This window comes from Struthio camelus, chromosome 7 (assembly GCF_040807025.1).
Source record: "Struthio camelus isolate bStrCam1 chromosome 7, bStrCam1.hap1, whole genome shotgun sequence".
In the NCBI taxonomy this organism is placed as follows: domain Eukaryota; kingdom Metazoa; phylum Chordata; class Aves; order Struthioniformes; family Struthionidae; genus Struthio; species Struthio camelus.
The window spans coordinates 39,265,614-39,279,110 of NC_090948.1; the positions used below are offsets into that span (position 1 = coordinate 39,265,614).

The 13,497-nt window shown below is 60.0% G+C and overlaps 1 protein-coding gene across 4 annotated transcripts in view; it reads left to right on the top strand.

Moving 5' to 3' along the window:
* Positions 1-2,552: 2,552 nt before the first annotated feature.
* The window catches only part of LOC104145024 (collagen alpha-1(XIII) chain), a 48,254-nt gene continuing 37,309 nt past the window's right edge, over positions 2,553-13,497 (top strand). For 3 of the 4 annotated variants that reach the window (XM_068951194.1, XM_068951195.1, XM_068951196.1), the window contains exons 1-11: positions 2,553-2,669; positions 2,893-2,919; positions 4,408-4,458; positions 7,124-7,159; positions 7,568-7,594; positions 7,757-7,783; positions 8,428-8,454; positions 8,581-8,607; positions 9,027-9,053; positions 9,915-9,971; positions 10,882-10,947. In XM_068951194.1, the coding sequence (XP_068807295.1) occupies positions 2,649-2,669; positions 2,893-2,919; positions 4,408-4,458; positions 7,124-7,159; positions 7,568-7,594; positions 7,757-7,783; positions 8,428-8,454; positions 8,581-8,607; positions 9,027-9,053; positions 9,915-9,971; positions 10,882-10,947 (393 nt within the window). In that variant the 5' untranslated portion in view covers positions 2,553-2,648. The remainder of the gene's footprint in view (positions 2,670-2,892; positions 2,920-4,407; positions 4,459-7,123; positions 7,160-7,567; positions 7,595-7,756; positions 7,784-8,427; positions 8,455-8,580; positions 8,608-9,026; positions 9,054-9,914; positions 9,972-10,881; positions 10,948-13,497) is intronic. The other variant, XM_068951193.1, reaches the window with a different exon arrangement.

Sequence of the window (13,497 nt, forward strand, 5' to 3'; positions counted from 1 at the left end):
TGAACTCGCACAGACGTACGAGCGCAGCCCGGTTTAACGACAGCAATCTCGCAAAAAGTTGCGCCTTCCGGCCCGAAGGGTCTTCACAGCGCTAAGCGCGGACGCGTGCGAGCCTTCGGTGCTAGTTTGTCTGGCGGGACCGGCCCGCGAAGCGCAGGCGTCTCAAAACGCGCTCTGGCTTTGGGTAGCAGCGTTGGCATTTGGACGACTGCCGCGCCAAGGGAGAGAGCAAGGAAGAGGAGCAGCTCAGGGCAAGCTTCTCCGTGCGTCTTTGCAGGGCGAGGAAGACGCACGCCCGGGCTTCCCTTGCTGCAGGAGGCGTGGGAAACTTAATATTGTAACGAGAGATTGAAGTCTGGCAGAAACAAACGGGACCACCAGGGAAGCGCCGACGATGCACGCTACCGGGTCCCGGCTCGTTGCGCCCCCCGAACCTGCCTCCGCACGCAGGCTTTGAGGACGGGGGTGGGAGGAACGCCTTAGCCGACTGAAGTAACAAGAGGAAACGGGGCAGGCTGAACGTCGTTAACCAAGGCGGAATTTGCCTTGAGCTCAGAGCGCCCCAGCCTCGTCGGGGACCTCCGGGCTTTCCGAGTGATTGCCAGGTGATGCCGGCTCAGTCATCACCAGCAAAAGTTCACCGCCCAAGAGTCAAGCGCGGTCCGTGATGTCGCCATAGGGAAGATGTTTTCCCACGTATTTCTCCTGATTAAAACCGGGTGAAAACTCAAGTCTATGAGCAACAGGCTGCCTGGCTGCTCCTCATGCGTCTACGTCCTCCCAGAGAGCACCGCCGCGGCGCCGGCAGCCCCACGTCGCCGTCGTCTCCCGCAGCTTGCGGGCGCGCGGGGCCGCGCTCCCACCGCCCCGCCGTTGTCCTTGATGCCGGCGGGGGCTTTGGTGAAGACGAGGGCAACCTGCAGCCACGGGCGAAATTTGGCGAGTTTGGGCTTTCAAGAGGCAAAGGGAGCAAGGAAGTGATGAAATCGTGCAGGAGACCTGAGGTTCCCCAACTCTTCTGCTGTCTGGACCACATCCTAAGGAAAAGATCCTCTTGTGGGCGTTTTTCCCCCCCGTTTCTGAGCGTGCAACATTTCTGTGGCAACTGCAGCAATTCCATACGTGAAAAATTAATATTAAGCAGATGGATACTCAGGAAGAAAGTCAGAGCCCCGTAATTAGCTATTTCTCCATGGACTTCCCGATACCTGCAGAGGCAGTGCGGAGAGCTGTGGGAGAGACCTGTGCCGAAAGGAGGGAAAACGCCACGGACGGGAGATGAGGAAACTGAAGCAATCGGAGCCGATGGTCCGGGAGCCGTCCAGCGATTTTTCACCGCTCTGTTTCCTAATTGCTTACATGTGATTTCTTCTCTTTGTGCAGCCTTCCCTTCAGATTTTTAAGCAAACTCTCGCTTTTTCTGCGTACTCTTGTTGCAGGGGCCCTACAGGAAGACCAGGGCTCCCGGTAAATACTTCGTCTTTCCTGTTTCGTCCCCTGCGGCTCCGGCGGAGTTGACCGGATAGGCCTCCAGGGTGGGGAGGGGGGCACGGCGCCGTCGCGTCCCGCTGCGGCAGCAGGTACTCGCTGGTCCCAGCCTCTTGCCAGCCACAACGCAGCCGGGAGAAGGAAAATCCGCTTTTCCCACAGCCCTCGAGGGACCTCGGCCTGAACTCGGCCCTGGAGGAGAGCAACCGGCCAGGCATTGAAAGCGTAAGAAAACGGGGCGTTGTGCTCGCCGACGTTATGCCGATGATGGGCGTCACGCAGATGGCGAATGTCGGAGGGACTGGGGACCCGTCTAGAAACCTAGGAAAAAAGCAGTTTCTCGTGATGCATCAGCTGCAAAAAAGTAAAGCTAAGCAGCTGCTTAGCGTTTCGTTCCTCTGCAAGGGAGCTCTTGCAAAGCAGAGATTGCTTTTCGCCGCGCGGCGACGGCAGGAAGCGCCCCGAACAGCAAACGGCCCCGCTGCTCGGCGGGCGACGGCGACGCGGGTTCAGGCTGCGCGTCTGAGGGGACCTCTGCGTACACCCCGCGAAACGGAGGGGCTTCAGGGCACCCGCCGGGCAGCAAGGAAGACTTTGCCCCTTCCTGGGATTTAACGCCCCGTGCATATAGGCTTTTTTTTGGCGGGGGGGTGAAAGGTCTTTTTTTGCGGTTGCTTTGGGGGGGAACGGGCAGGGTGATGCACGAAGGACCAGCAGCACCAGTTTCTGACCCGCCTGCGCTGGAGACGCCTCCCCGAGTCGGGCTCGGACGCGACGGAGAGCTGCAGGAACGAGGAAAACCGGCTTTTACAAAGCCTTGGAAATCGGGATTAGGTTTAGTTAGGCGGAAAGCTCTTGCCCGTCTTTTTCCCTGCCTAATGCAATGTATGTCATTTCTGTCATGAGGTGTGTTGGTTCTTCACCCGCACGAGCGAACCGGTGGCTTGCACACCTCATGCGCGTGCTCGAAGCACAGGCGAGCATATCTTGACCTCCCCTCTCGTGCTTTTTCCCCTCTCTCAAAACGCCGGGACGCGTAGGGGGTGGCGCGCGCAGCTGCGTCGGTGGCGCGACCCCTCTGCGTTACTTTGCAACCTTGCATTCGACCAGTTTCCAATTGCATCTGGTTTTGCATTGCTTGCCAGGGGGACAAAGGCGCCATGGGGATCCCTGGACGGCCGGTAAGCCGAAACCGCTCTCACGTGTGTCTCGTCTGCCCCCTTCCCCCCCCCCCCCAAACCCAGCCGCAGACGGCCTGGGGGGCACGGGGCCGGCGGAGGGGCAGCCGGCGGGTCTTGCCCGGCGCGGGGCGAGCGAGCCGCTACCGCTGACCCCTGTGTTTGTGTCTCTCTTCTCTCCCCCGCGCCCTCTTGCATGCGGCTCCGACGGGTGCCTCTGACCCAGGGACCGAAGGGGCAACGGGGAGAGAAGGTGAGTCGGCCCCGCGCAGCCTGCGTCGTCTGCCCGAGGGGCCGGGATGTCGCGAGGCCGCCAGCCCCTCGGCGGGCGCGGGGAGCGAGGCGGATAGCGCCGCGGCCCCGGCCCCCGCTTTGCTTTCCAGCTTCTGCTTCCTCGTCCGAGCCGACCGGCGTTGCGGGACGGACTGGGGGTTTCTGAGCCCGAAGCCGCCCTGCTTTTCCTCGCCCTTCTCTCTGACCCAAAGCTTTCAACGCGAGGGGCCAGCGCGTGCAAGCAAACGCGGCTCGTGGCTGCCGTTGCTTTGCCCAGCGCTCGCCGGGAAAGTCCTGGGTCGTTCTGCGCAAGGCTTTAGCGCGCTCGCAGACCCCCCTTGTTTACAGCGCGCTCCGTCCAGCGGCTCTTCAGCCCTGGGCGCTTCTGCAAGGGCCCGGCAGGAACACGCTGGCTTTCCCAAAGGAAAACCCTTTTGCTTTTCCAGGAAGAACTGGAGCCCGTTGCATCTTTCCTTCTTTTCCTCCTCCAGCAGGACGCATCCCTCGTGGGCTCCCAGATTAGCGTTACCTGCAGGGAAGAGCCAGCTCGGTCCCTGTTCCCGCAGCCAGGCCTTGCTCCCTCTCTCGCTCTCTCTCTCTCGCTTTTTTTGGCTGCCTGTTAATGATTTGAGAGCTGGTTAGCACAGCTCACGCTTTAACAGAGAAACAGCCGTGGGCAAACGGTGCTTCTCAGGTAGCTGGATGGTGTCGGGGTCCACGCTCCTTTAAGCGTTGGACCCAAGCTCTCTAACTTCTGAACGGGAAGCATCATTAATCATGCTGTTGGTCTTCACGGCGGGCCCAATTTCTTCCAGAAACCACGCTTGAGGAAGCCGTTTGTTTTCTGGATGTTTTTTTCCCCTTTATGCTGCACCGTGCGTCAAGCTGCTTCCACGTGGAGTGATTTAATCTAGACCTAAACTTTTGCGTTCCCGTCTGGTCATTAAATCTCAGTTGGCCTATTCATAGAATTGCTGGCTTTGCAGCAGGAAAGCACAGGCAGCTTGCGCCATCCCTTTCCATCTACTCCCTGCCCTGTAAGAGGGACGATGGGCTCCAGCCTCTGATACTCAGACTTGTGCTATGCAGCCAGGCATTTGGTATCTCCTGCAAAAGATGCCCTCCTAACCCGCGGCTGGAGGCGTCAGGCTCGCTGCGGTTTTCCATCTTCTTTTCCGCCAAGTATTTTGCCTGTCCGAAGCACCAGGCTGCTCTCTCGGCAGGCCCAGAGAGCGAAGGTAACCAGGAGCAGGGGAAATTTTGGGGGAGCAAATGCTGAAAAACGTGCCTGGAGGTGCCGGAGCGGCGGCTGCCGCCCCCTTGGGCCCTCAGGGTCTCGTACGCTAGGCAGAGCCCTGAGCCCCCCCCATTCAACCCTGGTCTCTGCAGGAAGGCGATTTTGTTTGGATTTTCCTCTCCTCCTTTTCTCACCCCTTTTCCGCCTCTTTTCTCTCCCCCGTCTCCGCAGGGCGCTCCGGGAGAAGCAGGCATGTCCATCATCGGGCCCCGCGGTCCACCCGTAAGTGGCTTTTTGCTCTATTTTTTGACCGATGCAGGATGTGGGCAAGTTATAGGGAAGGACTTAGGAGGGGCAGCAAGACACAGGATCAGCTGGAGAGGGAGAAAAACCCTGTATAATGCGGTTCCCATGCTGAGCCAGGCTCGGTTTCATACCCCTATTATATACTATATATAATGAAATTACAGCTCAGGCTTTAGGAGGAGTAGGGAAGCCTTCCCTTGCGAAGAGACCGTATTTCTGCATTTAGCAAGGCATGTTTCCTCCTGGCAGCAGGGCTGCTCCCGTTTTGGGGCAGAATACGCCCTTTGCATGGCAAAGCCGTGCCTGGCTGAGCTCAGCCAAGCTTCTGGCAAGCACGAGGCCAGGAAAAGGGATGACGAGAAGGGCTGGAGCACTTACGCGCCCTAGACCGGACCGCTCTCGAGCCGCAGATCGGCCGCCAAGCCTCCGCTTCTGTGCAAGCGCGGTCGGCTTTGCCCGTTCCCAGGCCCGGCTGGCCGGAGCTCGGCAAACGGCAGGGCCCAAGGCGAGGAGACGAACGGGTCTCCTCCACCGCGGCCGCAGACGGTGAGGGTTGGCGGGTCCCTTCCGGGCCAAGGTTTGAGCGAGGAAGCCCTGCTCTGGTGTGGCCGGCAGGAGGGTGGACACCCCGGCCCTCGCGCCGTTCCTCACCAGCCGCGGCTGCCGGGCCAGGACACCTTTTTCACGGCCGCTTCGGGACTGCTCCTTTGCCTCCTTGGCTCCGCCGCTGTGCGGGAAAGCACGCTATCTCCTCTCTACGTGAAACGGTGGAAACCCGAGCCGGCAAAAGGCATGTAAAACGGGTTTTTGCCCACCGCGGCCGAAGCCCCGGCACAGCTCCCGCCCCCGACGTCTCCCGTGAAGACGGTCCCGTTTCCCGAGGGGCTGGTGATGGGCCACGAGGATTGCTGAGCACCAGAGATGAACACGGGAACCCTGGCTTAGGGGCCACTCGGAAAGGCGTGGGATGACAAATAGTTTCCAGATTTCCATGCCGAGGTTAAGTTTGCGCTCTCAGAGCTGCTTAACTTCTGGCCAGCGAGGGACAGCGCACCGATAGTGGCAGAAACAGACGGTCTCCACGATTTGGCAGCTCCCGGGGTTGCATACTTCATGCGATCAACATTTTAAAAAGAAGATGAGGAAAAGCAGCCACCCAACAAAAACAGTCTCTTGGAAAGGTTCGCTGCTGAACTGTTGTTCTGGCCTGATACCGTGCAAATCGCTCTGCCGTCCTCCGAGGAGAGTAAGGCAGCAGTCTGTCGTCTACGGAGGAAGCCAAACTGCGCCGTTTCCAGGTTTTCTCCTTAATTCTTTTTTTAGCGCTGCTTGTCCGGGGAGGCGTCCAAGAGGGACCCAAAAGTAATGAACTGCGGCGAGGATCTTCTCGATTCTCGCCTTTTTGGAAACCGGCCGTGGACAGATCCTTCGATTTATAGCCTATCTTCCCTGCTGGTCACGGGCCAGCAGGACCAGGTGGTTTTGTATGCATGTTGCAAAGCAAAGCTGACCGAGTTCAACTCAGCAAAACTTAAAAAAAAAAATCCTCAAACCGAAAAAAACCCCCCGGTGCAAACGTGATTAGGTCCCACTAGCACTGCGTATAAATGTAAAGGTGTGAAAACACAGTCACGATATGTTGAAGTACCTCGGCAGGCGCTTTGCTCCCCAAAACAAAGCACAGGGGAGCCTGAGAGCGTACAAGGAAGAGCTGGGCTTCTCGGCATCTCGGCACGGCTTCTGGGGAAGGCAAGGTGCTGCAGCGCTCGCTGAGCACGGCCCAGGATTCGCCTCATCCTGCTGTTTCCACCGCACACGTTCGCTTCCAGAGCTGCCGAAACCTGGTCCACGTTGTTTCCTGACTTGGCTCACGTATTTTTTGTGAAATTGGGACTTAAAAAAAAAAAAAAACCCTCAAGTAGTGAGGACGTTGAGGGTATCTGTGACCTGGGATGTGGCGAACTGAAAAGCCAGCAGCTAGGACGCTTGTCTTCCGGAGTTTCTAAGGGGTGGATGAATAAGCTGCCAAGCGCATCCTGAGCCAGCGCGCCTGCTTTACCCGGTCCCAAACGGAGAGCCAACCTGGCCAGCGAGAGGGAGGCTGGGGGGAAGGACTTTGTGTTCGTGGGCCTCTCATCGCTCCACCTAGCTCTCCTTTTTCTTGCAGCTCTTAGGAGGAAAAAAGACCAAAAAAAAAAAAAATCACGTCTTCTGCAGAATTTTATTAGGGAGGAAAATGAACGCGCTGGGACACGAGATTAGGAGGGGAGAAGAGGGGATGGCTGTATTTAGACGCCCGGGACCTGCAAGGTTCGCGTCTTGCACGGAGCAGCGCCCGGCATTAATCACCTCCGGTGTGCGGCAGCAAGAATTGCCGTGAAATGAGCTCGGGCGCCGGAATATCCTCCAAAAGCCCAGCCGACGGGCTAGGGACACCCGTTCGATTAACGCAGAGCCTCGAGCGAACCGCCCGCGCTGGAGCCGCTCCAGCAGCCTCCTGGCCGGCGCGGGTGGGAGCGGGGCGGCAGCTCTCCGGGGAGCCGCAGGAGGAGGCTGGAGGAGAGGCTTTGGAGAGAACGTGGGGTCCGCCACAACCCCCTGCAGTCCCTCTAACCTGCTGTCTCTGTCTCCCTCTCCCCAGGGGCAGCCTGGGACAAGAGGTTTTCCTGGGTTCCCGGTAAGTGCAGCTGGGGCGCGCGCGTGCAGTGTCAGCAGGGCTAGCGGCCGCGTCGTTTCGGTCCCAAGCCCAGGACCTCGTCTGATGTCACTGAAAGGAGTGACGTTTTCTTCACTTGTTGCTTTTCTTTTTCCTTTTTAATGGTACTTGGGGAGGGGAAAAAATACACCTCCGAGGGTAGGGAGGCCCGGTCGGCTGCGCGGCTGAGCCTCCCCCCGCTCCTGGGGACGCTGGCGCTGCCCTCCCTCCGGGAGCTGCCCTCCAGATCCAGGCGGGCAAGGCGCATCCTTCCTCCCCGCGCGCACGCCGTGCTTTGCAGGGGGCCGATGCCCAGCAAAAGTATTTCCCACCGTTTCCCCCTCCCCCCTATTTTTTTTTTTATTTGTATTCTTTTCTTTCTCCTTTCAGGGCCCTATTGGCTTGGACGGCAAACCGGTAAGCGAGGGGCTGCTGCCTGCTGAGGCGCTTTGCCCACGGCGCTGGGCGAGAGCACCCCGGGGTGGCCGCCGCCTGCCCTCGTCCCGCCGCTCCTGGCTGCGCCGCCGTTCCCGGAGGCTGCAAAAGCTGCAGCTGAGGCACGTTTTCTTTCCTTTGCAGGGCCATCCTGGACAGAAGGGGGAGACGGTAAAAAAAAAAAAACCAAAAAATGCATATATATGCACATATATATGTATGTGTGTGTGTCTGCAGGCAGCACGCGCGGGGTCGGTTTGGAACGGCGTTGCCTCTCGGCTGCAAGCGAGCCCGCGGGCGGCCTGAGCGCGGCGAGCCCAGGCGATAGCCGCGCTGGGAGGGTTTGGCCTTACGGCTCTCGAAACGGCCGTGTCGCGACAGCGACGGTCTGGTTGCGCTTGGGATACGGTTTTGCCTTGCGGTTAGCAATTAGGTTCTTTAAATATGCTTTGGGAGCTGACGTTCCTCGTGGTTGGCCTCGTAGCAGAAGTCAAAGTGGATGGAAAGTTTTCTGGAAGCCCCATCTGGCAGCTCTCAACTTATCTAACTAAAAAAAGCATGCTTTTCATATTAAATGACTGTCTGTCCCCTCCTGAAGCCTCGTTTCGCTTGCGCGTGGCACCAAAGGGGCTTCGCTGGAGAAAGATAAAGTTGGGCCTCGCTTGCTGGAAGCCCAGACGCGGCCTGGTTGCCCTGGCGTCGCTGATGGCGAGGTCCCCGCGCGCGGGTCTGCCAGGCTAGCAGCTTGTTTTTTGTCCTCTTGTCACTGCAAACGGGAGTCCTTCTGGTGTTCACCACCACGTGTTTCTTTAAAGGGCGCAGCAGGTCCCAGGGGACAACCCGTAAGTACCTTCTCCCTTGCAGTCACACCTCCCCTAATCCCTTCTGCCTTGCGTGCGCTCAGCTCTCTCGTTGAGTGAGAGCTTTTTTATATATATTTATATGTATTTATTGCTTTTCTTTTCTAGGGACCTCCCGGGCAGAAAGGAGAAAAGGTAATTGTAATGGGCGATGGGTTGAAAACTGAATGCGACAAGCGAGCAGGGAATGGGCTCCTGGCCCAGCTTTGTAGTCTTCACCTGACCTTTGGGCTGCAAGCTGATCTGTGTTATCTGCCGGGGTGAATGTGAGACTCCGAAAGAAAAAGTGCCCACGAGTTAAGAACAATAGGAGATGCGGATGTTCAGCCCGATCGTTTCCAAGTATCGCTCGAAGGAAAAAGATATTGAATCTGGTGGCCCTTTTCTGCTGAAAAACAGCAAGAGGAAGGGGCGGGAGGGCTCTGGGCCGGGGACAGGAGGCCGGGTGTCTGTCGGGTGCAGGCGGGCATGGTGGGGTTGAATGCAGTACGGCCACGACGGTCCGGTCCCGCACGGAGTTTAAACTCTTCCCTTTTAATCCCCGTCTTCCGCAGGGCCAGTGCGCCGAGTACCCGCACAGGGTAAGTCAGCGGCGTGCCGAGCCCGGGAGGGAGGCTCGTGCTCTGGCCGCGGGGCTGCGAGCCCGTCCCCGCGCCCGCTCGCTCGCCCTGGGCCCGCGTGCCGGGGGGGGGAAGTTGGAGCAGCTCTAAAAGCAGCCGGAGCGTTGAAAATCCGCTGGAAATGCACTGGAAGGACATCATATGAAGCGGCTGGAACGCGTCATCTGGCTGTACGGGCAGACGGGCTTAAGGGCTTTCTGTTTATTTTTGCCGAGCCCGTTGGCGCTTAGCCGGGCGCTGGTGCCCGGGCAGGGAGAGCTGGCGGCGGGGGCGCCGGGCGATGGGTGCCCCAGCCCGCTCCGCTCCCGTAACGGGGTTTATTTAGGCGAGGCGGCTCACCGCATTGTTATGCTACAAAGCGGCTAACAACGATGTTGGCGGCGGTGGGCGCCCCGTCCCCGGGGTGGGGGGCTCCCGTTACAGCCCTCGGCGCTCAAGGTGAAGGAGCGGGGCCGGGGCTCGGCGGCTGGGGCCGCAGACCCGGGCGAAGGGTCGCTCCCGAGCCTGGCGTCCCGGCAGAGCCTGCTCGCCTTTCCTCGGAGGTGGTGCTGGCAGCCTCGGGAGGCGGCACGTTCGGCGTTTAAAACCAAAAAACCAACAACAAAAAAAAAAAAACCCAATCCCCCCCCCCCAAAAAGGCCACCAGGCCAATGCACCTGCTGCTGGCAGGATGGAAAGTAAGATGAAGCCTTGCAGCAAAAGGAGGAGAGGAGACGGGGCTGGGGGGGGAGAGGCCGGCCGCGTTGCCTCTGCTCCGGGTCGTGCCGTAGGTCTGACGGACCCCCCTTCCCCTTCCCCTTCCCCCTGTGCCGTGTGCCCCAGGAGTACCTAAGCACCACCCTGGCCGCCCTGCGCTCTAACCACATCCTGGCGCTGAAGGTTGGTGGGTCGCGGCCGGAGCCGGCTGACCCGCTCGGGTCCGCGCTCTCGCCGGGGCGGCGGGCGGGCAGGCGGGCGCGCGCGGCAGCGCTTCTTGGCGCCTCTGCACAGAAGGCCCCTTGCTCGCCCCGGTCCAGAGCAGCTCCGGGGGAAAGCTGATAGGACCAGGAAAGCGGATCAGGCCAGAGGAGCATTCCTGGGCCCCGGAGCCGGCGCTGCGGTGCCAGGCCCACAGCGGCGGGCATGCGAGCGGAAATCGGACCCGGCAGGAGGGTGAACAAATGCTCCTGAGCTGTAGTCCGTTTGCTCGCTGGGCGCCCCGAGGGAGCGACGGTCCTCGCGAGGAGGAGTCGGAGCCCGGCGCTGGCTGGTGTTCACGAAGGAGGAGCAAAGCGCGGGCTCCCGGCGGCCTATCCGGCTCGGGAAAGGGCAAGGAGCTAGGAAACCACTCTGGAAAAGCGGGGAGCCGTTGCCCATTTTGAGAGGTGCCCCCCCCCCCCCAGCTGTTGAGGAGAAGTTAAGGGGAGACAGCCCCGCGAGCGGAGAGCTCAGCAGAGCCGGGCTGGGCGGCAGATGCTTTGCAATAAGCGCTGCCCGAGGAGAGCAGCGGGACCGGGTCAACCCCCCCCTCACCCAACCGCCCCGAGTAAGGTTATTTCTGAGCAGAGACAGCGCCGCGCGGCGGGAGGGCTGGGCTGGGCTCTCCTCTCCTGTCCTCGCCGGGAGCGGTGGAGCCCCAAGGTCTGCCCGCAGGTCTCCACGCGCTCCTTGCCGCGCTCTCGCGCTGGGGGTTATTTTCACGCCAATCTCTCTGTTCCCCTCTTTTCTTTCTCTCCCTTGGCTGCTCTCTGACTCTTGATGTCCTAACGGCCTCCTTTGCCCTGTGACCTTCTGGTTTGATCTTCTTCAGCTGTTGCCTCTCCTCAATTCAGTGCGGCTGGCTCCACCTCCGGTCATAAAGAGACGCACTTTCCAGGTAGACTTCTCCTCCTCGTTGCCTGTTTCCAAGCCTCCTCTGACGCTTACGATTAATCAGCTTGCTCCCTCTCTTCCTTCCCCTACAGAGGGGTTTCCAAAAGCCTCGGGCAGAGCTGAGGGTTTTTCTTTGAGCTGGAGCAAATCTTTGGGGCAATAACGCGGCTAAAAAGAAACGCGGCGAAGCCAGTGTCTTTAAACTAAAAGAAACGGGCCGTGAAACTGCTCGCAGGACCACGGACAAGCAGTGCCTTCTACCTTAAGGAGGTCAGCTCCTGGATAGCCAGTCTCAGGAGGAGGTGAGAAACCTCTTGCCGAGACGTGGCTGCGGCCTGTGAACGGCAGCTGAGCCCAATGAGCAGGCCCACGCCTCCGAGGGCTAGCAGAGTCGGGGACGCGCGGGAGAACGTGCTTGAGCGAACCCGTACAACGGGTTCATGCAGTCGCGTTAAATCTTTGTGTAACCGCGTTGGTTTTGGTTTACAGGGGCCATAACTCACGTTTAGTTTACTTCGCTTTGGAGTTCACGGGGCTTTTAATGAGCTCGCTCTAAGCTGCCGCGTTTCAACTGAAATTCACTTTCCCGTGCGCGGACAAGCCACTGTAACTGCCCCGCGGAGGCGTCCCGGGCACCCTCTGTTCAGCGGCGGGGTTTTGTCCCTGCTGCGTGCCTGCCCGGATGCCAACAGGGGATCGTACTCTGCAGTACGGGCCTTCGCCGCAAGGCGCCCGGTCCGTGCCTAGGACGGTGTAAAATTCCTGGTGGTGTCACTTGGGCCGGCGCTCTCCCTTCAGTTTGTATGGATTCAGTGTTTACAGCCCGTAAAGCCCCCGCGGCTTGCGCCGCTTGCCCTTCAAAGTGAGAGTCTGGAGAGCCAGGCCGGGGCCTGGCCTCTCGGGAAGGCTTTGAAAGCTGATGTTCGGATCCAGGATGAAGTAGGAAACTCGCATAGCTGCCCTGCGTCCTGTCGTCAGCCAGGGCTGCAAACCCCCTCCGTCCGCAGAGGCTAACTTCACCGGAGGCCCTGCTAAAAGCACGTGATCCCCTTTGCCGCTGCCGTAGTCGTGCCCCGAGTGCGAGAAGGTGTCACCCAGCCCGAGAGCTGTGCCAGCGCTGAGCGATCCCAGGAGCCTGGCAGCGGAGCGTTGCGGGGGGGAAAGCGACGCTGCGGAATAAACGCTGGCGCCTTAGAGAGGCAAATCCTGCTGCTACCTGCAGCACGCTGGCAAGGCTGTTTTGCCCGAGGGCTCGGGAGAGACGCGGGCTAAGCAGAGAGGAAATTTTCTTTTCCGCGGCGCGCTCGTTGCAAAGGGATGAAATTTGCAGCTTATTATTTTCGTCTATCGTTCTGAGTAAAGCAAACATCCGCGTGTTTTATTAACGCCAGCCAAGACAAGCAGCACAGGCGTCAGGAACGCGTGCAGGGGGCGGATTTTCGGGCTTTCTCCCGCACGCGAGAGCGGACTTCGCGTTTTCCCCAGCAGCGGCGCGCGAGCCTGCCGAGCTCCCGAGCGCAGCAGAGACCCACCTGTTTCTCCCGCAGACCCACCGATTCTTTTCTGACGAAGCACCGTGCTTGAGTCGTAGCTTCCCCTGCCTCCCCCAAGAGGGCTTTTTCACAGGTCGGCTGGGTCGCGGGCCCGGGCAAGGCACGACCCTGTATCTAGGGAGAGGAAGGGGAAGGGAGCAGCGCGAGACCAGCCGCCTCACCTGGGTGCCGCGGCCTCCTTAGGAGGCTGCTGCCTTCTCCAGTTTCAGGTCAGCAGTCTGGTATTTCAACGCGGCGCTTCCAACCCGCTGTCTCCTCGGCGCCGCGGGGTCGCGCGTCTTGGTCCTTTGGGCCAGATGACGTTGCTGAGGCACGAGCCACGGCCGCCGAGCGGCTACCGAGGGGCCGGGGGAGGAACCGGCTCGAGCAGCCTCGGCCAGAGGGCTTAAAACGGCAGGTGGCTTTGCACGCACTGGCTTGCTAAATCTTACAGAAAACCCAGGCTCTCTCTGGTCTACGCGGGCCTGTTTTGGGCGAGCTCCAGAAACGCCGTGACGATCGGGTTGTTTCCTTTCGGTTTTGTGGCGTTTCTGCTTGTGGTCCTTGGCAAAACCAAGGGAGCCTTGTCCAAGAAACAGAGCACGGGGGAAAAAAATAGGCTGAGATGAGAGGCTGCGGCTGTGCCGGGAAGCGCCAGGGCGGTCGCGGGAGGCTTCGCCTCGCTCGTGACTCTCAAGCGCTTTGGGAAGCGCTAGGAAGCCCCCCGAGATGCTGGTGTTTGACACGCCAGCTGTACTTCACCCATCCAGGCAGAAAAAGGAAAAGATGGGTCGGGCCTTCTCGGTCATCTGCAGAGCCCTTTGCAAGAGAGCTCTGCCGAGGTGCCCCCAGACGTCTCCGCAAAGCGTGTGCCGCTGGCTCCCGCCACCCAGGCCGAGCCGGGGCCGCAGCCCGGCCGGCCTCGCCAGGGCTCTGCCTCGCTCTTGGAAACCTCTCCTGGCGCTAACGTGGGACTTGCTTCTGCCTCGTCTGCTTTGGCCGGGCTGACCCGCCTCGGTGCT